This window comes from Anas platyrhynchos, chromosome 2, assembly GCF_047663525.1.
Source record: "Anas platyrhynchos isolate ZD024472 breed Pekin duck chromosome 2, IASCAAS_PekinDuck_T2T, whole genome shotgun sequence".
NCBI lineage: Eukaryota > Metazoa > Chordata > Aves > Anseriformes > Anatidae > Anas > Anas platyrhynchos.
In genome coordinates, this window is record NC_092588.1 from 155094442 (window position 1) to 155116854 (window position 22413).

At 40.4% G+C, this 22413-nt stretch overlaps 1 protein-coding gene across 6 annotated transcripts in view; it reads right to left on the minus strand.

The window, feature by feature from the left end:
- The window catches only part of CRHR2 (corticotropin releasing hormone receptor 2), a 156314-nt gene that overhangs the window by 32488 nt on the left and 101413 nt on the right, over nt 1–22413 (minus strand). For all 6 annotated transcript variants that reach the window (XM_027450349.3, XM_027450347.3, XM_005012455.6 and 3 more), the window contains 4 exons: nt 18040–18157; nt 13886–14039; nt 10007–10067; nt 2458–2530 (listed from right to left, as the gene is read on the minus strand). In XM_027450349.3, the coding sequence (XP_027306150.1) occupies nt 2458–2530; nt 10007–10067; nt 13886–14039; nt 18040–18157 (406 nt within the window). The remainder of the gene's footprint in view (nt 1–2457; nt 2531–10006; nt 10068–13885; nt 14040–18039; nt 18158–22413) is intronic.

A 22413-nucleotide genomic window follows, 5' to 3' on the forward strand; every position in this document is an offset into this window, starting at 1 on the left:
ACCGGTTCTCCCCCAGAGTCATTCTGCATGTTCTTTGGTAAGACACAAAGCTCAGTTTATCCAACACTTCTAATTCATTAGTTCAGATCCAACTCATTGCTGTGACCAAAAAAGGTCAAAGAGAGTTGTATGGTTTTAAAAATACCTTTGAGCCCTCCGTTTCCCATGGCCATCGTTCACTTAGAGGGAAGCAGCTAGATTCAGCACTTCACCCCCACCTTTGTTAAGGCAGAAGCATACTGACATGCTGGGTGGAAGATATTTGACTATGTTGCCATGGTACATGGAAAACATCAAATTTCAGTGCTTTTAATCCAGCACTTTTCATAGCACCCTTGAAAGGGTCAGTAACTCCAATAACAACAAGTGATACTTGATTCATTACATATAATTTAACTTGCATAACAATCACAAAAAGAGCCTGACAAGTTACTTTAAGACATTGTAAAACCATGCATTTTTAATTATAAGCATGAAACTCAACTGTTGTTAAAAAAAAAAAAAAAAAAAAAAAAAAAGCACATTCTGACAATCAGGGTGTATTATAACATTTCTTTATAACATATCTCTTTATAACCAAGAGTTTTCATATTCTCCTTTTAAAATAAATTTCCCTAGAGCTCTCTTCCTCACCAAACAATACTCCCCAATAAGGGTAATCATATGGAAAGTGAAGAAAGGGCTTGCCCTCATGTGATTTGTCTAAATTGTACCAGCTGCTCTCCACCCCACAGTGCAATTACAGTTGTTACCTCATTAGTGCTTTAATTAGAGCTCTAGTGCAGGCCAATGTGGAAAGGTTTGATATGTCAGGTTGGTTGGGTCAGGGTGATATATTTAGGGTATGCTCAGGTCTTGGTTGGTTTTAAAGGTTTTTTAGGGTTGCTGTAAATTACAGGTAGAGAAAGTGATCTGTACATGAAGAGTCTCCAACTGTGCATGTATTTTTCAGTCCTTTTTGTTATCTTTAAGTAGAAAGGGTTATTCTGGGGACAGTAAAGTTATTCTCCAGGTTCTGAGCTACCTATACTCTCTGTCAGAAGTGCCATCAAAGAATTTTAAAGGTGTTTTTGATTGCTATAGAGAGGCAAAGGGGCTATAGTAGATCCACAGGGCTGACCTCCAGGCAATAATGCAAAAACTAAATGCTTTGAGTACTGCAAACTTGCGAACTTGTGCTCTCTAAATAGGATTTGTATGTGAGTTAGTCTCTATATCAGTGAGTTAATTCACTGTGAGGCTGTTTGTGCTTTTGGGATGGCTCTCTTGGTAGCACACAATTATATTGTGTGTCACACTGAATATATTTCTCTCCGTAGAACGTAAAGATTTTTCTTACATAAAAACAGACTCCTATTACCTTTTTTTGCTCTTTTCAGCTACACACAATATGATCTGTTTGCCTCATCTTAACAATTAATTCAAAGACAATTCAGCTTTTTTTTTAGATTAGGAAATATTCAGACTAGTAGCTGGCTTCCTAGGTAACAGAGAAGTTGTTTTCTTGGTGAATCACATGAAAAGCACAGATCTGACAAGGCGAGAGCTCAAGGCTTCTTAGCCTTGAAAAAGCTGACAGTGGCTGCCTGTTCTGAAGCATTTACACTTTCTCCATGGGGGTTGGAGCAGCATACTCCAACATATATACCCATTCTTTGTTCCCTAAGTGAAAAAGACTCCAGTGAGCCCTGGGAATTCCCTGTCAGGACATCTGCCTTCTTCCTAGCTGGCTTTTTCTGCAAAGGGGTGAAAGAAGAAGATCGTTTCTTTTTCCAGCATTGTCCTTTATAATACCATTGATCTGGCTGATCCAGACCCATTATTTTCTGGGAAAGCATCACTGAATTTTAGTTGAAGGTTCCAAGTAGTTTATGAAAAAGCTTCCTTCTTTTTCTGCCTGCTGTTGGCTGGTACAGAGGACAGAGTGTTGGCTAAACAGATAAACAGCTTGTTAACTGTGGGTGGCAATGAGAAGGAAAGTTGAAAAGAGGGAGGCTAAGGAACAAATTCATGGCAATAATGAGAATGGAGAAGGTGTAGATGGCTATACAATGAAATGCAATTCCTTACAACAATTATTACATTTTAAAAAAAAACATGGATGAAAGAAGTGCCCTAGTTCTCAAGAGCTCAAGTGGAGAAGCAGATGTTACAGCACACCTCCTGTTTTTGAATGTTTTTCCTTCCTACATCTCAAAACATTTTACAAAGGAAGGCAAACAGCATTAAAGAAAGAGGAGAAAAGAATGGCCTGAGGTCAAGGAAACAACCAAAACCAGATCACAGCAATTTTGACTTGCAGTGTTAGCTACTGTGGCAACTGCAGAGAGCAGCTGAAGATGTTTGACCTTTCTGTGTTTTATTTTATATGAAAGTAGAAGTGGAACATCACAGGTGCCTATCAAAATATCCCTCAATGGAAGATGGCATTGTCCTTCCACCCACATATATCCTTACCAGAAGAACAAGAATCACTGGCCCTTGATATATGTAGTCAATGTATTTCCCTGGCTCTTTTCCAAACCAGCATCTGTAAGAAACAAAAGAAATGAGAGAAACGTTTATAAAGGGGAATGCAGTTCTTCTACACAGGTTGTAATATCAAGGACATGATGGAGAGACTTCCCCTTTTGCTCCAAGTTGTATAATTATGTACATAATAAGCAAGTGATTGAGTTTTCTGCTACAAAGCCTTCTTTTGTTTGGACACAGGTCTGAGCCTCATTTTCTCCTCCCATCAGACAATTCATGTTCCCATCCTGTAGTTGGCTATTGACTATTCAATTATTTCCAAGACATATGAGAACCTGCTATAAGGAGGATGCAGAAGATGTAACCTGCTGCATCTGAAAAAGGGATGAAATAAATATTCTTTGTAAGGAGAAAAATCTGTTACTTATTGCAGTGCCCAAAGACCCTTCAATTCCAGAAAGTAAGGGCTATTACAGCACATGCATCTCAAGTTGCAAGGAAATGATGGGTAAATAAGGTACTGGATGAAGGTGTGCGTCCCATTGGTTTTGAACCAAGCTGGTGACCACCAGATCCAGCATACAGTAAAAAGACATTATCTGAAGCTAGCAAATACCTGATCCAATATTACTAAAAGGACATGAACTTAGGTTAAGTGAAAGCACAGGTAAAGCACAGGACCTTAGATGAGCAGAGAGCCTCGATGTTTCATGTGTTACTGACTGCTGGCTTGACTCTCACTTCTACTAATTCCAAATGTTTTTTTCCCTGCTTCGTTATACAACAGATGAGTCATAGAATCATAGAACCATAGAATAGCATGAGCTGGAAGGGACGCCCAAGGACCATCAAGTCCAACTCCTGGCTCCACACAGGACCACCCAAAAATCAAACCACAAGTCTGAGAGCATTGTCCAAATCCTTCTTGAACTCTGTCAGACTCAGTGCCGTGACCACTGCCCTGGGGTTGCCCGACCACCTCTGGGTGCAGAACCTTTCCCTAACACCCAGCCTGACCCTCCCCTGTCCCAGCTCCATGCTGTTCCCTCGGGTCCTGTCACTGTCCCCAGAGAGCAGAGCTCAGGGCCTGCCCCTCCGCTCCCCTCGTGAGGGAGCTGCAGGCCGCCATGAGGCCTCCCCTCAGGCTGCTCTGCTCTGGGCTGAACAAGCCAAGGGACCTCAGCTGCTCCTCATGTCTTCCCCTCTAAACCCTTCACCATCTTTGTAAACCTCCTTTGGACACTCTTTAAAAGTTTTATGCCCTTCTTATGTTGTGGTGCCCAGAACTGCACACAGTACTGGAGGTGAGGCTGCACCAGCACAGAGCAGAGCGGGACAATCCATTCCCTCAACCGCCTGGCAGTGCTGTGCTTGATGCACCCCATGGTACAGATGGCCCTTTTGGCTGCCAAAAGCCCGTGCTTTCACAGTGACCCATACAGGGAATCATAAATCAGTTATATTTCTGTCAGTAAATTAATCAGAAGCAGAGGTCATGCCTGGACTCGGTGATTTACACCATTATATTATACAGCTTTGGCCCAGGCCAAACAATAGCTAACTCTCAAACAATTCCTGGGGAACAAATTTGGAGTTAGTAGGAACTAGAGAACCTTCCCAACAGACCGCAGCTGCCCTGATTTGGGGGCCAAGAGAGTTTAGTAATATGGATGTGAATCAGTCCATGCTATTTGGACTCCAGCCCCAATAGTGATTCCAGGCTCATCTAATTTAATATTACAGATATAGCCATGATATACAAATATATCCGTAATACTGGTTCCACCGAGCAGAGACAACTTTGCTGTTATAATGCCATAATGCCTTAAGGTTTAAGTCATTGGAGCTCCAGATCTTGTTCCACAGGAAGCAGATTTTGCAGTTCAAGTGTATGAGAGTTTTTTCCCCTTTGTGGATGCCACCTAACAAGTCTACAAAGCAAAAAATTATGTCTCCTCTGTGTTCATTTTGTCATTAAAGGTAAGGCTAGTGCTTCTAGAGACATGAAAACAAGGGCAGCTCCTGAGCTAAGAAGGCCATGAATATTTTCATATTTTCACTTTTACAAAAATTCAAGAAATAATACTTGTTGACTCAAGGAGGTTGCAATCTGTAAGACAGGACATCAGAAGTAGATAAGGTAAATAAAATGAGATAAGGAAAGCTATGGTTCAGTTAGAATTAGTTTCAATCACGTAATGTCCTCAAAACACATTGCTTGTGTTTTAGAGAAAGATAGAAAGAGCATTTGCTCTTTGCAAAATGCTGTTATTGCCCTGAATGTACAGAAATATTGGGATATGCACCAGGGTTCTAGGAGTACAATTTAGTATCACACAATTTTTGCCTTTCCTTGATTTAGTTTTTAAAGGTCCAAATGAACCATAGGGCTTTGAATATTTTGTAAATAGAAAACACATCTGTTATTCCCTGGTGCACTGACCACAAATTAATGTAAATTGATAATTTTGCAACTAATTTTCCAAAATTTGGCAGTGAGAGCAAGACTTGGAATAAGATACTTCCTATAGTCTATTTATTATCCCTGAATCCCAAGAACAGCTTTAAAAGAATGAAGCTTTTTTTTTTTTTTTTTTTTTTTTTTTTTGTAGTAGAGGGAATGATATGAAGAAAAATGATGTCTAAGATATGCCAAGGCAGGAAACACAACTCTCCAGAACTTGCAAGACCTAGATTTAAGAGATGTTTTTGAAGGGCATTTCAAGAGAACTACTAGAGATTGCCTGAAACTTTGAGAACCAAGATCCATTAGAAGAGGAATTTCTGGAAAGCTGGAAGAGGAATCCAAATGGGACCAATAAGGGACTGAGACATGTGGCAGAGCTTTGTGAGCCAGAAGAAGTCTGCAGAAAATTTGGAAGAGAGGTTGTAGAGCACAAATGAGGTTAAATGGCAAAGGTTGCTCACTGCTCTCTGGAATTAAAATATTGCTTAACTGTAAGATCATATTGAAGAAAAAAAATACTAATATTTACTATCTGAAGCCCAGTATCAGACTAAAGTTGTATTGAGTGAGGCACCATGTATGTATACACACACTTTCACAAAATTTGAGGGAAGGAGGTTGTTGCCAAAGGTAAACTTCTACAACACAGGCATCTACATGTACATGCAAGCTTGATGATCCAGGTTTCTTTTGTATTTAGTAGAGGAAAAATAATAATAAAAAAGCTTTTCTAGAATGATGCTCATCTACTTAGGCTATAAAACAGATCTGTTACTTTGCAGTCTAAACATTAATAGTCTGCCCATTAAATTAAGAGAGTAAGGTTAGAGGATAGATATGTGCCAGAGACGTTACATATGTCTACATTTCATTAGCTGAATTTCATATTTCAGTCTAACTGATCAAATTGTGACCTTAGCTGGCATATTGCAAACATTCTGCCTGTCATCTTAACTCTAACTTTAAATCCAATATAAGCCCTAATTCCACAGTAAAATCTGTACTACACATCTCTTTATAACCAAAAGAGAGAAATCTGAAACACTGAAAATTACTTGGTGCATCAGAATTTAATTTCAGCTTTGTGTTACGTGTAAAAGCCACTTTTTTCTCTCCTTTTTTTTTTCTTTCTTTCTTTTTTTTTTTTTTTTTTCTCTTCTTTACCTCTGGAAGAATAAACAAACACTCTGTAAATATTGAAGAGAAAAATTTATGAAGACAGTTCTTATTAAACTCAGATATATAAACACACTTCTATTGGATAGCGCTAATTAATATTCTCCACGGTTCTGTGATGGTTCTTCATATAGCAAAAAACAACATTGGTTTTATCATTATTGTTAATTAGACCTTACTAATGTTCTTCTCCTTACCAGTGGTCCACCAATGAAATTGTTACAATAATATCTCTTAATTATTTTGTTTTGTTTTGTTTTCCTTTTTTTACTGACTCATTGTCAGATTTTGCTAAAAACCTGTTAAATCCCAGACAGGATATTTGCCACAGTACCAATTATATTGGCCTCACTATGCAAAACACTTCTTCATACTTATAACAAGTATAAAAAAGGAAAAAAAAAATAAGAAGCTCATTGAAGCATTTCCTTAACATTCTTCTTGTGCATTATTTTGAGCCTTTAAGCTACTATGAGCTACATATAACATGAACCTCCAAACAATTTATGTTATAGCTCAAATGCATACTCAGGTAAAGAAGTTCTCATTTTGATCTGAATTATGGGCTGCCCACTGGAGTATCTTAACAGTCTTGAAGGTTGTAGGCAAGCACAGGTTTTGTATTGGTGTCCTGTTTGCTAGGTCAAGGGGAGTAAAACAGTTTCTCCAGAGGTTAGGATAAATGGAGCCTTAACAACTAGGCTGACCAGGATGGTCAGTCTGTTTCACAGACTGAACTATGTTCATTTGTTTTTTGAGTATCTACAAGGATGAAGACTCCACGACTTCCCTGGGCTATCCGTTCCAATGTTCAACCACCCTCACAAAAAAAAAGTGTTTCTTTATGTTCAGATGGCATGTCATGTGTTTCCATTTGTGCCTTTGCGTCTTGTCCTGTCAGTGGGCACCACTGGTTTATCTTCTCCACACCCTGCTATCAGATATTTATAAACATTGGTGAAACACCCCTCTTCCCCCTCCAGGATAAAGAGTCCTAGCTCTTTCAGCCTCTCCTGGCATGAGAGATGATGAATTATCTTGGCAGCAATTATTTCTTGAAGCTGGGAATTACTTTTCTCTCTGTCTGTATTTGTACACAGTTATGCACTCAAGTTAAAGGTATGATTTCTATATTATCCAAAGCATAGGGAAAGGATTATGTAAATGTCAAAAAGTTTATTCCAAACTCTCCCAATGGCTAATTGGAGAGGAAGAGAGACAACACCTAAGTTAAATACACACAAACTCTCATCATGCACGTGTACCGCACATATATTTAGTGCTTTAGTTTGACTGCTCAGCTTTAGTCTGACAGTTCAGCAGAATCTGCCCCTTTCCTCAGACCAGGAGGCAGTAGGAAGAGGCTATCTGAAGTATCATGTGCTTTAATGCTTGAGAAGATGACTGAATATTCATGATAACTGACAGGCCCTCAGCAAGCAATTCATTTCTAGTTTTGCTTCAGTTCATTTACTTCACTGAGTCTCCCCTGCATATGCCATTACTACAAACGTGAAAAGCAGAGTTCATTTAATAGCCCTTGCCTTACAGCTTAATTCCCTTACCAGCTCGTCATTTACAGAATCTCTGCCTGTCCGTCTGTGTGGTGTGTGTTAGATCAAAGGAATGGCACTGTGGAAGTGTCCAGTCTCAGTTTCTCAAGCAGGGTGATGAAGTATATGAATCCCGGCCCCACTGCTGACACAAAGCAAGGATAACACTAAGGCTCCAGGCCATTACACCCCACACTACAATGGGCAGAGGCCAAGAGGGCTTTCTCTTTTACACAATAGGCTTGGAGCTGCTGTGCTGTACAATGAAGATGTGTGCGAATGTTTCACTTCATGCCAAGCATCAGCACAAAGGTGAAAACATCCCAAGACATTAGGTTTAGTTGTCTGGATCAACCAAAAGTAACCTGAAACCTCCCCTATCAGCAAGCCCTTTAGCCAAATGATGTACATTAGTATGTGAAAATTTGCCCATGACATGAATTTAAAAACTGAAGCTTTATTTCATAATCCACTCAAGGCAGAGAGGTTGATCCTAGAGACTCAACAAGAGCAGCCTATATACTACAGAACATTCTGCATAGAAATAGAATCACTTTTTTTTTTTTTTTTTGCCATGCTGACAGTATTTTTCATCCTTCTTTCTTTTGTAATGCCATATTGTGCAGGACCTATATAATGGCTGTATAAACATGTCATATCTTTCTTCATATCTAAAATACATCAAAGTGAGGTTCTTTAACATTCATGTTGCAGGCATAGAGATGATCTTGAAAGGAAGAACTGGTACAGGTGATGCACTGGTCTCTCTATACATCTGCCTTGTATGCACAATCACAGATGTTGTGGTATATTATCAGGGGCTTGCCCTTATTTATTTTGTGGGTGATGAGCAGTCCTTCAAAAATGATGTGTCCAAACCTTAGTGTTCAACTCAATCACTCAGAACAGGAAAGTTTAATCAGCATTGCTGCTACTAAAGCATGTGGTATTTTGCCTCTCTGTTTTAAGGTTGTTCTACAGTTGAAAGTTCTAGCTTCAGCACAATGAGACAGCTGCCATGCTGCCCTTGCTTGTTCAAGAAAGGAACTTGACCATGAAGCAGACACAAAATGTTGCAATCCTTTACCCACACAGAAAAAAAGAAGGTTTGTGAGCATGGAAACTAGGGAAATCTGGTCATCTGAGGTTATCTCCCAGGGCTGCTTGACTTGGACACCCAAAAAACAGGCTCCAGTTAAACTTTTACTTGCCATTTTGGAACTACAACATGGATTCTCCTGTGTGATTGCTGTAGGCTGGGATTGGACCTCACTAAACATTTCTGTCAGTTAAAGGGTGTCTGGATGACTGCCATTATGTGCAACTCCTGGGAATCAGATTATCACCTTCAAAGTCACCACTGAAGCTATAGAAGAGATTAGTCAGGGGTTCAAAAGTTAGTGGGGAAAAAAGAAAAAGAACTTAGTAGTGCATAACAGAATTCCTCCCATACAGTGTAGATGCCCATAACTCAGCCAGTAATCCTGTCCATCTCCTCTAGAGTCAGGAGAGAGAAATAGTGCATGTAAATCTAATTCATCCAACCTACTTTGAACACCTTCTTCCAGATGAGATGAAATACACCCCAGACTGCATTTACTGTTTTGATTGATCACCACTAATCATAACAGACCATAGAGTAGTGCAGATGCAGACACCTATGAGGTAGATACTTACGTTTAATCATATGTGCTACAGACAGAGAGAGAGATAGACAGTGTGGTCATATGAATACCAGATTCATGCAGGAAAGAATTTTTTAAGATTAGAGAAGTGAGCTGTAACAGCCAGTACACATTGATCCAAACACCAGTTGCAAAGTACAAGCTGAACTATACCTGACCAGTATCAATGTTTGTGGGAAAAAAAACAAAACAACACAGATGCCTGCTTATCTCCAATATTTTTCAATTTCATGCACTTACTGCTTCTACTTGGAAGAGACAGAAACAGAAATGCAAAAATTCCAACTGTAAGACAACTCTTGGCAGGCTGAAACTGAATTCTGCACACCCAGAAGGCTAAATCCTTTAGCACTCAACTGTAATTTTCACCAAGGTCTTATTCAAGCAGAACTCCCATTGAAGGAGATTAATCTGACTATAAATCATGTACAAAGATATCAAATGACAACTTTAGAATTTGACAAAGGAGATTTGGGAATATATTGATACTTTCAGGAGTTGACTCAAATAGTGTTCTGAAATTTGAGGTCATTTGGGTTTAGATGACCTTTTCTCTTTCCAATCAGACTAATTTCTAAATTACTAGTTCAGCTTATAGCCATTTCCTAATTTATTTAGAGAGCCACATAAACACAAATGTTAACATCACTTACTGTTCATTTTCATAATATAATTTGCCAATGGCCCAGGCAATGATGATTGGGCAAGGAATACCTGCAACAACAGCAAAAAAAATCATCAGTTAATCCATTTATGTATTGATGATACAATATTAGATATATCTCTGTTTAGATAGAGGTCTGTAATGAGGATAGAAGAGTCTTTCTTAATGTACTGGAAGACTCAAAATACAAGTGGTCCTATCTTGGTATACTTGAGACACTGCAATTGCTAAAACCTCTCCTTGTATTAAATGAAATAATCTCATCAAGAAAAAACTTAGGACTAATAAAACAAGTTAATAAAATTATTAACAAGTGTAAGAGTGTGTATCATATATACCTATTTTTCTATGCATGTGATCAGAAAAGTTCTGGCTAGCTTATAGGCAATTCTGTCCCCTTTTAATTTTCCTGCCTTTTAAATGGCAAAACCTTATAGACAGCATTTGGAGGCGGGCATTGTTTAGATTTTTATTTCCCTGGCTGCAAGAAGATTGTAAATGTATTGGGTTCTTTAAATGAAGCCAATTTTCAACATCTTCAACAGCTTTTTCAGTTAAGTCTTGAACCTGAGAAACAGGATGATGAGAATCTCTTGATATCTCTTAAACTGTTGCATTAGATGAGTTGTATCTGTACACCTAATGTCCTTGCAGTGCCATGTCCTCTGCTTTCTAATTCTATTGTTATATCAGTCTCATGTCTGCAGCTTTAGCCTTGTTTTGCTTGTTTTGTATTAGCCCTTCAGAGTTCAGCTAGTTTCAAGGGGATGAGCATTTTTCTGGAGAAGGAAATTGGAGGTGAGGAAGAGTAAGTGGAGCTGGCCTTTTTGCATGGATCTCCTGAAGACATGACCATTTTCACACATGCATTCCCCAGGCAGTCTGGACAGATGTCAAAATTGGAAGAGGAGAAATTTCCATCTCCATTTCCCTCTTTCCTTTAACCTGTCACCTCAGCCAAAAAAACAAACAAGAAAACAAGCTTCCCCAGCTCCATTCCTCATTCCAGCCTCCAGTTTCACATCCCTCTGAAACCAATGTTACTCCAAGGTGAATGCCCAGATTCCGTGACCCTCACTGGAACCCGCTTCCTTCCCACTGGAAGCAACATGACTTAAGCCGTCTTGTAGGAGTGAGCCTGGCCAGGTATCTAATGCTGCCTTTGCTAGGGATGAACAGACAAAATGCAGCCACATCCTTTCTCCTGGGATAACATTTTAATTCTCCTGGTAAAGGGAAGACCAGGGAACTGAGAATGGGGGTGATAAAAGATCAAGTGTATGGGAAGCCAAAGCAGAGCTAGAAAGCACCTAAAAGGCTGAGAGGAAAGGTATATTCAGCACATGGCAATCCTGAGACCCAGAAGGCCCTGGGGGGGATAGGGAGGGAAAATACCATAGACCAAACCTGTTGGGGGTCTGTGAGAGCTGTATGAGGAGCTGATTTTTTAGTTTTGTGACAGAATTAAAAATATTAAAATAAATAAATAAATGAATGAATGAATTCACCACATACACTTTTTCTTACATTTTCTTTCTTCTTTTTCTTATAGCTCCCCTTTCTTCCCATTTGATTTTGGACTGATTGACATATTTTGTTTTAAAGACTGTTTCTGCTGTTAGAACTGCAATTCAATTACTTCTGCTCAATTATGAGAGGCATTTCTGAACACAGTGCCATTCTACTTTCAGAAAAGACAATATTTGTGACTTCTTTTCCACTTTTTTTTTTTTTTTTCAACAGAAAAGAATTGCCAAATTCACTAGTTCTGCTTGACTCCCTATTTTGTATTCAAGCAAACAAGCTACATGCACAGGGCTTGCCTTGCCAAACCCCTTGAGGCTCAGTTCAAGTCATGGATATGTTGCTTGGTAAGGAACCATGAAGGCACCCAGTCCAATCTCCTGCTCAAAGAGGAATTGTTGACAACACTAGCCACCTCAGCCATGGCTTAATCTTGCTCGATTTCCAGTATCTCCAAGGTCAGAGATTCCTCAGCTTTTCTGAGTCATTTGTTGCAGTGTTGCATTACCATTTTGGCATCTTTTTTTTTCTTAATGCCCAATTGGAACCTTCCAGTTTGCAATTTGTGGCCATTACCCTTTCTTATAATATATGCTATTACCAAGAAGAATTTGGCTCCATCATCTTTCTAATCAGACAACAATTTTTTCTTGGATCCTAATACACCCTCCTCGCTCCCTTTGCCTCCTCTTGGCTAGATTAACAAATTCAGTTCCTTCAGCCTCACTTCTTAGCTCATGTCATCTAGACCCCGGATCATATCATGAGCCTTTTACTGGATAATTTCCATTTTTTCCACACCCCTTTTGACCTAACAGACCCCAAAGTGACCACTGTATTCCAAGGGCTGCTTTATCAAAGCTGAATACAAAGAATTAGTAACTTCCCTCAGTCTTCTGGCAATACTCCTAGTGTAGCCCAATGTGTTTCTTCATGATGGGAGGGCACTGCTGGCTTATAACCTGCCTGCATCCACTATAAGCCACAGGTCCTTTTCAGTAGGACTGCTACTCCGACAGTTGGCTCCCAGCCTGAACTGATGTACCAACCTATATTGATCCACCTAGAGAGAAGGAGCAGCCCTTGCCCTGGCCCAGGCTCACACAGTAGAGGTGAGATAACAGAGTAATGAGCTCTATTTCTGTCTTCAAGCAGCCATAAATATAGTACAAAGACAACATGTGATCCTTTGTTAAGGGCTGTTTTCCAGGAACAAACCCTTCAGAAATTCAAACAACAGCTGTAAGACTGGACTGGCAGATAATTAGGCTTTTCTTCCAATCAGCTCCGCACTTAGAAGTATTTTTTCTGTCTCTTGAGACTGAGTGGTCTACAGGACATGGACTGTGTCTTTTTGTTTCATGCCATCTGGAGCAGCAGTGCATATGGGGCTGTGATCAGTGCTTTACTGATCAAAGTGAAAGGCACATGGTATGGACTGTTGTGTTCCCAAAGTGCTGAGCTTGGGAATTCTTTTTTTGACTTTAACACCAGGTACCCGAAGATGTAAGTGATGAAAATAAATCCAGCAGTAGCCTATTAGCTTCATGTTGTCACCACAGTGAAGAACTATACCTGTTCTCAGGTATAAAGTTAGGTATGTCAGATTTCACCACAGTAGGATTTTTCAAGTTTTTTCTTGCTGCTGTTGTTTTTATCACTTTAATGCCAGGCATTAAACATATTGGGTTTACATGGCAAGGTTTTGGTAGTGGGGGGCTGCAGGGGTAACTTCTGTGAGAAGAATCCAGCAGCTGCCCCATATTAGATAAGGACCAGTTTCAGCTGGCTCCAAAGGGATCCACTGCTGGCCAGAGCCAAGTCAGTAAGTGAAGTTGTTTGCACCTCTCGGAGAGCAGATTTAAGGAAGGGAAAAAACTGCTGAGCAACAGCAGTGGGAGAGAGGAATGTCAAATGTGAGAGAAGCAGCCCTGCAACTCCCAAGGTGAGTGCAGCAGGAGGCAGGAGGTGCTCCAGGCACACAGCAGCAGTTCCCCTGCAGCCTGTGAAGGGAGAGGCCCCTGGTGGAGCAGGCTGTCCCCCTGCACCCATGGGTCCGACATGGAGCAGATCTCCATGCTGCAGCCCCCCTGTGGGTGGAGGAGCCCCTGGTGGAGCAGGTGGATGTGGCCTGGAGGAGGCTGCGGCCCATGGAGAGCCCCTGCAGGAGCAGGCCCTGGGCCGGAGCTGCAGCCCATGGAGAGGAGCCCACGCAGGAGCACATGAGAGTTGTTGTGGTGGAGCTAAGCTGCCCAGCTGAGTAAAGCCACCACAGTCCATTTTGGCACCCAAATGTTACACCACTACACCATGTAACACAATTATGAATGCACAAGACACTTACACCATCCTATGAAGAGAAAGACCCATTTCCGCAGCTTATCTGTGGAGTAGGTCATCACTATAGCTGTATGTAAGTAGCAGCCTTCCACAAACATCCAGAAGAAGTTGGTCACCACAAAATAATTGTAGACAGTGGTAATACACCGACACCAGGGCTGGAAAAAAAAAAAAAAAAGAACATTTTAAAACCATGGTGAGACCACTTCAAAAACTCTTTCTTGCTATTCCCTTAAAAACCAATGATAAAAAGTAAGTCAAAGAATGTACATTTATACTTGGGACTCGGAATCAAAATATCTTAGGTGCTGTCAGGAGCTCACAGCTGTGTCTGTGACTTTCTGCTGTGGCTTGGCTTTGACTACAACATGCTGGATTCCCTCTACCTGAACATGTCTGGAAAGTTAACATGCCTTAAGGCATGTCCACACCAGCAGTCTGCAAGCAGTTAAAGAAACATTTGTGTGGAATGAAGACAAAAGGGGATGTGCCACCTGACTGTAGGTGATCTTTCTGAGAGGTACAGCTGTAGCCTAAGGTAATTTCCAAAGATGACATAAGAGTCTAAGCATCTCTTAGGCAGTATAACCCACCTGCTGAGCAATTTGAAGAAAACCTAAGATAATAGTTAATGTCACAGTCTTGCTTCATTTCCACTGAAGGGAAGGAGCACCACTGACATTAAAAAAAAAGATATTTTATGTTAAAGCTATGCTTTTATCAACTACCTCATCCCCTCTACTCCTGCCATTTGTACTTTAGTCTGTCAGTCACATCACTGCACGCATCACCTCTGAATTTTGCCACAACATCAAGAAGAATTTTTAGTCGGCCTCAATGTATCAGTAAAGGAAGCTTCTATGGCTGTGCAGTGAGACCACAGCTGTGGAATAGACAATTAGCTACGGAGAGGCAGATGGTAACATCACATCAATAAATCAGAAGTAACCGCTGATGGTAATTTCCAGAGCACTACACGCAGAAGTCTGGGAAAATTTCCTCCTGACCAAGCAGGCATTCAGTGTATTCCCTGAAGCATGACATTAATTACCTATGTTAGCTGGTATCATTGATGTCATTTTTGGTCTTACCATTCTCCAGCCTTTTAATTAACTCTGCTAAAGTATTTGAAACTTTTGACCCTCAGTTAATTTCATTTTGGACTTCATATGCATGAGGTATTGATGATCTCTAGGCAGTCAACAGAGCAGCAGATGCACTACCAAACCCAGCAGAATTCTGTGGACTAAGAATTTATTGGACAAGAAACACGTTTACAAAATGGTAACACATTCACAAGTGATCACTTCTGCTTATTGAGCTGCAATAAACAAACAAACAAAAAACAAAAACAAACAAACAAAACACCAAAATTTTGGATATGTTAAAACTTTAATTTCTGTGTGATTTAATCAAGATTTGAAATTTAGTTTGCCTTGATTGCCTTGATCCTTAAAATAGGATTTAAAAACAAATCAAGAAAGCAGAAGATGAACCATTGTGTCTTCAAAATTTTGTTTAAACCAATTACAACTCACTTTTTTTTTTTTTCTCTCTTTTTGGCCTGAACAAAACAAAACAAATATACAATCCCCCTCTCTCCTATATTTTGCTAATATAAAAAAAATAAAATATTTTGACTCCACTTTTGACTAACTGGTAAGACCAGGTTTCCTAAGGCACTGAGTCTCATATTTGATTTTGCTTTCCAAGAAGGTATGAGCATGAATTAAACCTTTCCCTGTGGCCTCAGTCTCATGTAAATTCTCCAATACAATGCCTACACTTTTGTTCCACTCTTTCCCTCGGCTGTAACACTTACGCAATTTTTCTTCTCTCCACAGCTGCTCATTTTCATAAAAAAAAAAAAAAAAAAGTAAAAACTAATTATATCTGAGCCTGTTGTTCCTCTGTCATAACTGAGTGAAATTGGCCGGTGGGTTGTGATGGCACTGGGACACGTAGACACAAATACACATGAAGGTGGTGAGGTCTCCCTCTGCATTGTTTCCATAGGAAACCAGAACAAAATGAATTTGAGCAACTCATTTCCCTTTGGAACTGTGGATTTATTATTATTGAATAATAAACCCAATTAGCAGAACTCATTAATTTATACCATTTCATTTATTTGACTGAGGATACCTGGTCCCCACATGTATCCACCATTAGGCTCTAGACATCTTCAGCATTTCCCCTTGATTTATTAACATCAGCACTATAACTTCATGCAAAATGTTTTCATGTTGAGTCCTTTATGTTTCTGTAACTGCATTATTTAATCTTTGCTGATTAGCCCAGAAGAGATCATAAAATTAACCGGTGTAAATTATGCTGCCCCCATTGATTTTGGAGGTGCCGTTTTGATTCTGACTTACACCACAGTAAGAACATTAACATTATCAGTAAGCTTGTAAAAAGCACCTTCACAAAAAAAGACTGCAGTGTTTTACAGAGAAAAGGTGAGTAATGGAAAACTGGGGCATGTGAGGATCTATCCTTGTATTTGCAAGTTTATTTTTTCTTTAGCACTTTGTGGTCTCATTTTAAGAAGCATTTGAGTGTCTGAGCACAACTGATTATTCCTAAATAACTGTAAAAATCTGCATTAAGGTTTACAACATTGTCATGAGAGAAAAGAATGCAGCATAAAACTATCAACAACAAAGCTGATATACCACCATCTTCTGTAGCCTGAAAATGTCAGAAACACAGACGAAGCAAACAATGAATTAACATAAGCTACATCTTAAAGGAGCAGCTACTTGAATAATAATACAGTTATACAGATGTGTCAAAAAACTTAGAATCTGAGGCTGCTTTGTTTTTATCTAGGTACTGATGGCTTTTCTATTCCTTTTTCCAAAATGTGGGATTAAAGTCCAGATGCCAAATCTGATATTTGAAAAGTTAACCAGGGATAATAAGTACCCAGCTGACTAAAATGAACGGATATCCAAGCTCCTGGGGTGGATTTCAATTTCTAAAGGAGCAGTTCCTCCAAGAGTAGAGCCACATTGCATGGTATCAGCTATGGATCCAGCTTGTGCTCTTATAGGCACTTTACGCCACCTGCCTTCCAAAAAAGAAAGAATATGAAGGGTGTCTTTATGTATGTGTGCATAGCACACTGGCAGTTTTTTTATTATGGAGGTAACTATCAAGAGACAGTCCTAAAAAGAGGGTACTCCACTATAAGAATATTACAATGTGAGTAAGAACAGTAAAAAGATCTCTCAAGGGACTATCAAAAAGAATGATGCCTCAAGGAAAAACAGAATTATTCCTCAAGAAAATTGAACACAAATATTTTTATTTTGGAGTAGATATTTTTAATCCATTCCAAAATCATTTCTTTTATGTGGACCTGCCCTGTTCTTTGAACTGGTTCTGACTGTCACCAAGGGCTCAGTCCTCCACAAGGGATCAAGAAAAGGAGCAGAAAGAGTGCAGAGTAAGCAGCAGGAGCTGGAGTGAAAAGGTTATGTCCCTGGCAGAAGGATGCCTCCTCTTACAGGGAGATGCTGCTGGATGCAGCCCACCCATCTCACAGCACCCCTCAACAGCAGGGCTGGCATAGTGAAGATGGCATTAGCAGAAAAATGGAATTTTGTAAAAAAAAGCACAAAGATATAAATGAGCAAAAATTCTACCGTTTCAGGTCCTGTTCCTGACTTATTTATTTATTTATTTATTTATTTATTTATTTATTTATTTATTCTTGAGAGTCCCACAGGCTCCAGACAGCAAGGTGCCCACTGTCATCAGGCAAAGCAGCTGACTGAGGGCCAGAACAGCCATCTCAAGTATTTCTGTACCCTGATCATAGAGGTAAAGTTCTCTGGAACTAATACTTTTCACACACAAGTGCAATCACTACAAGATGCGCTGATAAAAAATATTTGAGAACCACCAAATATAGTGTCTTGCACTATACTGTGTCTTGAAGTATAAACATTTGGAAAGTATCAATGGTCAACAAAGACAGAAGAATTTTTGGGGGAAGACTATAACTTCAAAAAAGTTTATATTTAGTAATGAGGAAATAAATGAAAATTTAGCATTTTTTTAATTATTTAAAATTAGTTATTTGAGCTAATTCAGCATCCCAGCCACCCCAAAGCACACAACAGAGACACACAACCTCCAAGCACTTACTTCATTGCTTTCATGTATGTTGTGGTCTATCATTTGAAGCAAAAACCACATCACATTTCTCAGGATGAATGTGGTGATTAAATTCCAGTGGATAATATTCCGCAGGCATCTGATACTCCTAAACAGGGAAATACATGTAAATCATCATGTACAGTGAATATATACACATGCATGTTAGTAAGTATGTAAAATAAACAAGCTAATCCTGTTCACTTTCCAAGTTCCTCACAGTTTATCCCCATCCATTAGTTGTCTTACACAACAAAACAGGAGGTTGTTCTGCCCAATGGTCAGCAGTAATGGTCTGTGAGGCTGTCTGAAGCATACCTTTACCAGCAAGCATAGCTGGGTCAGGTCTGGTCAGGTCCCATTCTCTGGCTCTCAGGGTAAATGGCACAGCCAAAACTTGGACTTTGCAACGTAGTCACAATGCAAACAAATGGTGTAAACACAAAACAGCAGCAGATGGCAAAATTTGTGCTGCTTGCTATCTACCTTTCTCACAGAAACCATAGTGTAACTTTTGCAAAGTTGTGCCAGTTTGTTTTGATAACATGAGGAGCTCCCTTTGACAGAATCAATTCAAGCAAGTGAAATTGGAAGTACTAGAAAGACCCAGTTGACCAAATCATCATTTCATCCTTGGATATCATTGTTGACCTCCCCAGTCCCATCAGCTCTATTACAATGCTCAATAGAAGTGATAAGCCCCTAAACAGCAAGGCTGTGCTGGAGTTTGTTGCATTGTTCACAGAAGGTTTGGTGACAAATATCCTGGAGTAGTGAAACTGAAATACTTTTCAGGTGTGTTTTTTTTTCTTTTTCTTTTCCTTTTTTTTTTTTTTTTGTGATTCTCTCTCTCTCCACTGACTCAAACAGACCAACCCATGTGTAGTTCAAAGTTTTCAGACCCATTACAGCAATAGGAGAGCTCAGGCTGCCTGATGCCAGTCCCGTGCTCAGTCAGCTGCACCAGGCTTTCTAGAACAATGTATTCTCACTCAGCAGAAAATAATAGTGTCTATTTTTCCTCTTTTGTTATCCCTCTTCCAGAATGGATGTAAAATATGAGCATGATGTAAAATAGTAACTACGAGTTGGGGCACAGTGCCATAGAATAAAAGATGGGACATCTTAAACACTGCTTGATACTGAAAGTGGCTCAGTACCATGCCAGCAACTGGAAGCATCACTGAAGCTAGACAGAAAGTTACTCGTGGCAGAATCTGTCATCTGAGACGCGATCATTTGTCTTCTCATTCTTTGTGAAACCGTAAAGGAAGGCAAGTGCCAACTTGCAGTTCTGCAGTTGCAGAGTTTTTAGTTAACCGATCTTTTCTTAGCTAGACAAAAAATTCTCCAGCTACTAAAATCACTTTCGTAGGGGCATTTCCTGGGGTCATCAGGTTAGGATTCTCCATTTGGTGTATCGGTTTCCCTGCTTGTAAAGGAAGCTGTCAGACAACATGGGACACTGTGGTATTTTCAGACCTGCTGAACTCTAACTGGCAATTCCTCACCCCAGTGACAGCAAAAATTCATTAAAAAAGAGAAATCACAATCCAGCAACCAACTTTGTCACTGCCTCAGGTCTTTTGCATGACAAACAAGCCAGCCTTCCCACCAAAAAACACCATTTTGCTGTCACAAAACCCTCACTGCATGTTTTCCAGGACCCAATTAGTCAGCCTAAGGGCCAGAAGCCATTCTGTTGTATTCTTCAGCCTCACAATTCTCTCCAAGATTTCTCAGCAACCCACAAATCGCAAATGGAAAACCTCCCACATGTGAGATGCTGCAAGTTACAGAACGATGCTCAGAGGTATAACCCTACTAAGTCAATGTCAAAACAGCTTCTGAGTTTAACAACTCAGGCTCCAGGTATAAAATCGTTTTGGAGCCTCAATGACTCATGACTGGAGTCGATTCAGAAAACAAATCTCCAGCTGCTGACATCCATTCCCTTTTATATAGGCTACAAAACCAAAAAAGTGTTGTTCTCAATATAACCTGTGCTACCGAGGGATAGGACAGAAACATCTCACTTCTCTGAAAATTTCACTTCCAACAAAAGATCTTGATCTTTTCATGGTTAGGCTTTCAAAGAAAATGGGCAACCAACATCTGCTGCCTTTCATGTTGAACCCCAGGAACCCACTTTGAAAGATGGTAATAAGGTCTGTTCTCCACTGATCATTTTGCACACAAATGTCCTGCAGCTGCCGTTCACCTAGATGTTTTATTCACTTCCACTGGGTTAAAGACAGGCAGATTAAGGAAGGAGTTTGAAACACTGCTTCTGGGGGGAGAGGAAGGCAAGGGACTACAGACTGAGGAAATTAAGGTCAAATTGTGGAGCTGCTCATATGAAATTAATTGCTTTTGGGAGCTCTAACAGCAAAACAGATCTAGCGCACTTTGCCACCTGAATGTATTTTTGAAAAGGAGAAGATAAATAAGTTGAAAAAAAAATTATACTTGCTGAATGGCTCTGGCTAGATGTAGTTCAATCACCCCATATGCTAGAACTAAATCTGGCTGGAGAAAACCTGATTCCCACAAAGCATACAGCATGGCAATAGACTGGCCACAGAAGAAAATTGGATTGAACTAAAAGTTTTAGACCTTTTCCTTGAGTCCCTAAAAAGAGCTTTTCCTGCTAGTAGGATCCTACTGATCAAAATCCCCTCCTGCATTAGCACCCCAGCATCTACTGGGCTTGTGATCTTTGTCCTCCTTCCTACCTCCTGGTTCACACTGTTTTGTCTTCCTTGCCTGTCTCTCTGCACCTAGCCATCGGCTTTTGTTTGGGCTGCAAGGTGCTTAGGATAGAGGCCAACTTTTAATGATGTTTGTTCAGCACTGAGAGCAAGAGTGTCTGGTCTGCTTTGGGAACTCCCAGACTCTACGGGCAATTATGAAGATCAAAAGTCCTTGTTTTCAAAAAAACTGATGTACTGAGGGAAGATGTGCTCCTGGTGTGAAGTTAAGTAAAGATTAAATGTTGTCAACAGCTAGAATCTACCAACATGAGGCTTAAAGTCTTGTCAGATAATGCTTGTCCCACCACCTTTACCAAAAGGCATATTTTGATATCAGCTTTTGTATCAGCAGCCCTATATCATAGCCTCATTCCCCTTCTCACACTCTGTGTGTGGCACAGATGCTAAGCAGGTGCTCTGACCTGCTTAAATGGTTCTTGTATGTGAGGTTAATGGAGTAAGGTGAAAAAGCCTGTAGAGAAAGAATTTTGCTTTTCCAGCTGCAGGCCCTCCCCAGTCACATTCCCCACCACTTTGATGCCTTGGGGAAGCAGTACAAACAGATCGTTGGCAGAAATTGCTTTTGTGATGTCTGGACCACTCTGCCAAAGTAAATGAAGGCAGGATTTGAGTGTATGACAGCACACTCAGGCTGAGACACAGAATCGTAGAATGACAGAATGCTTTGGGTTGGCAGGAACACCAAAGCCCACCCAGTGCCACCCCCTGCCATGGGCAGGGCCCTCTCCCACCAGCCCAGGCTGCCCCCAGCCCCATCCAGCCTGGTCTTGGGCACTGCCAGGGATGGGGCAGCCACAGCTCCTCTGGGCAGCCTGGAACAGGGCCTCACTGGCCTCACAGTGAAGGATTTCTTCCTTATATCTAATCTAGACCCTTTTTTATGTTAAATCCATTTAAAGCACTTTCAGCCATGCCTGAAAGTGCTGCAGAATTTCTCAATGGTTGAGAAGTGAGGTTAACCGAGGCACAGAATGGTTTTAATCTTTTTTTTTTCTTTTTTTCTTTTTTGTTTGTTTGTTTATTTGGAGAGAGCTCAAAGAACATGGTTTCTGCTTGCTACTGTCTCCTAGCTACTACTAGCACAGAAATCACAGTAGCACTAATAAAATTCATAGCCAAGGGTGTGTAAAGCATGAGAGAGAACTATCAGATACCTGCTGGGCAGGGAGAAACAGCAGGGTTAATGCAGCGTGTGCAGGCTGCAGGGCAAATACAGTGTGTGCAGGCTGCAGGGCACAGCAGTGGAGAACTATAGCTAAGCCAATTGATATAACGAGGAAAAAAAACTCCTGCCAGCCACCTGAGAAAGTTTCTCTCACTTGCAGGCACTGTTAGTGGATGCTAACATGGTTAGCATCCATCTGGAGGGATGCTGACTGAGGTGAGGGTCCCCAGAGCTCACCCTGTGCATAAAATTTTGTCTGTAGAGTCAACATTTCACCCCAGACTCCTATCTAAGGCTGAGGTGAATAGGGAATGAAGGATGTGCCCCAAACTGGACAAAAAAATGACTAAGTAATAGGAGACCTGCCGTGCATCTGTTTGGTGGCAGGACAAAGCTGACCTTTTCATACTCACTCATCTCAGAGCC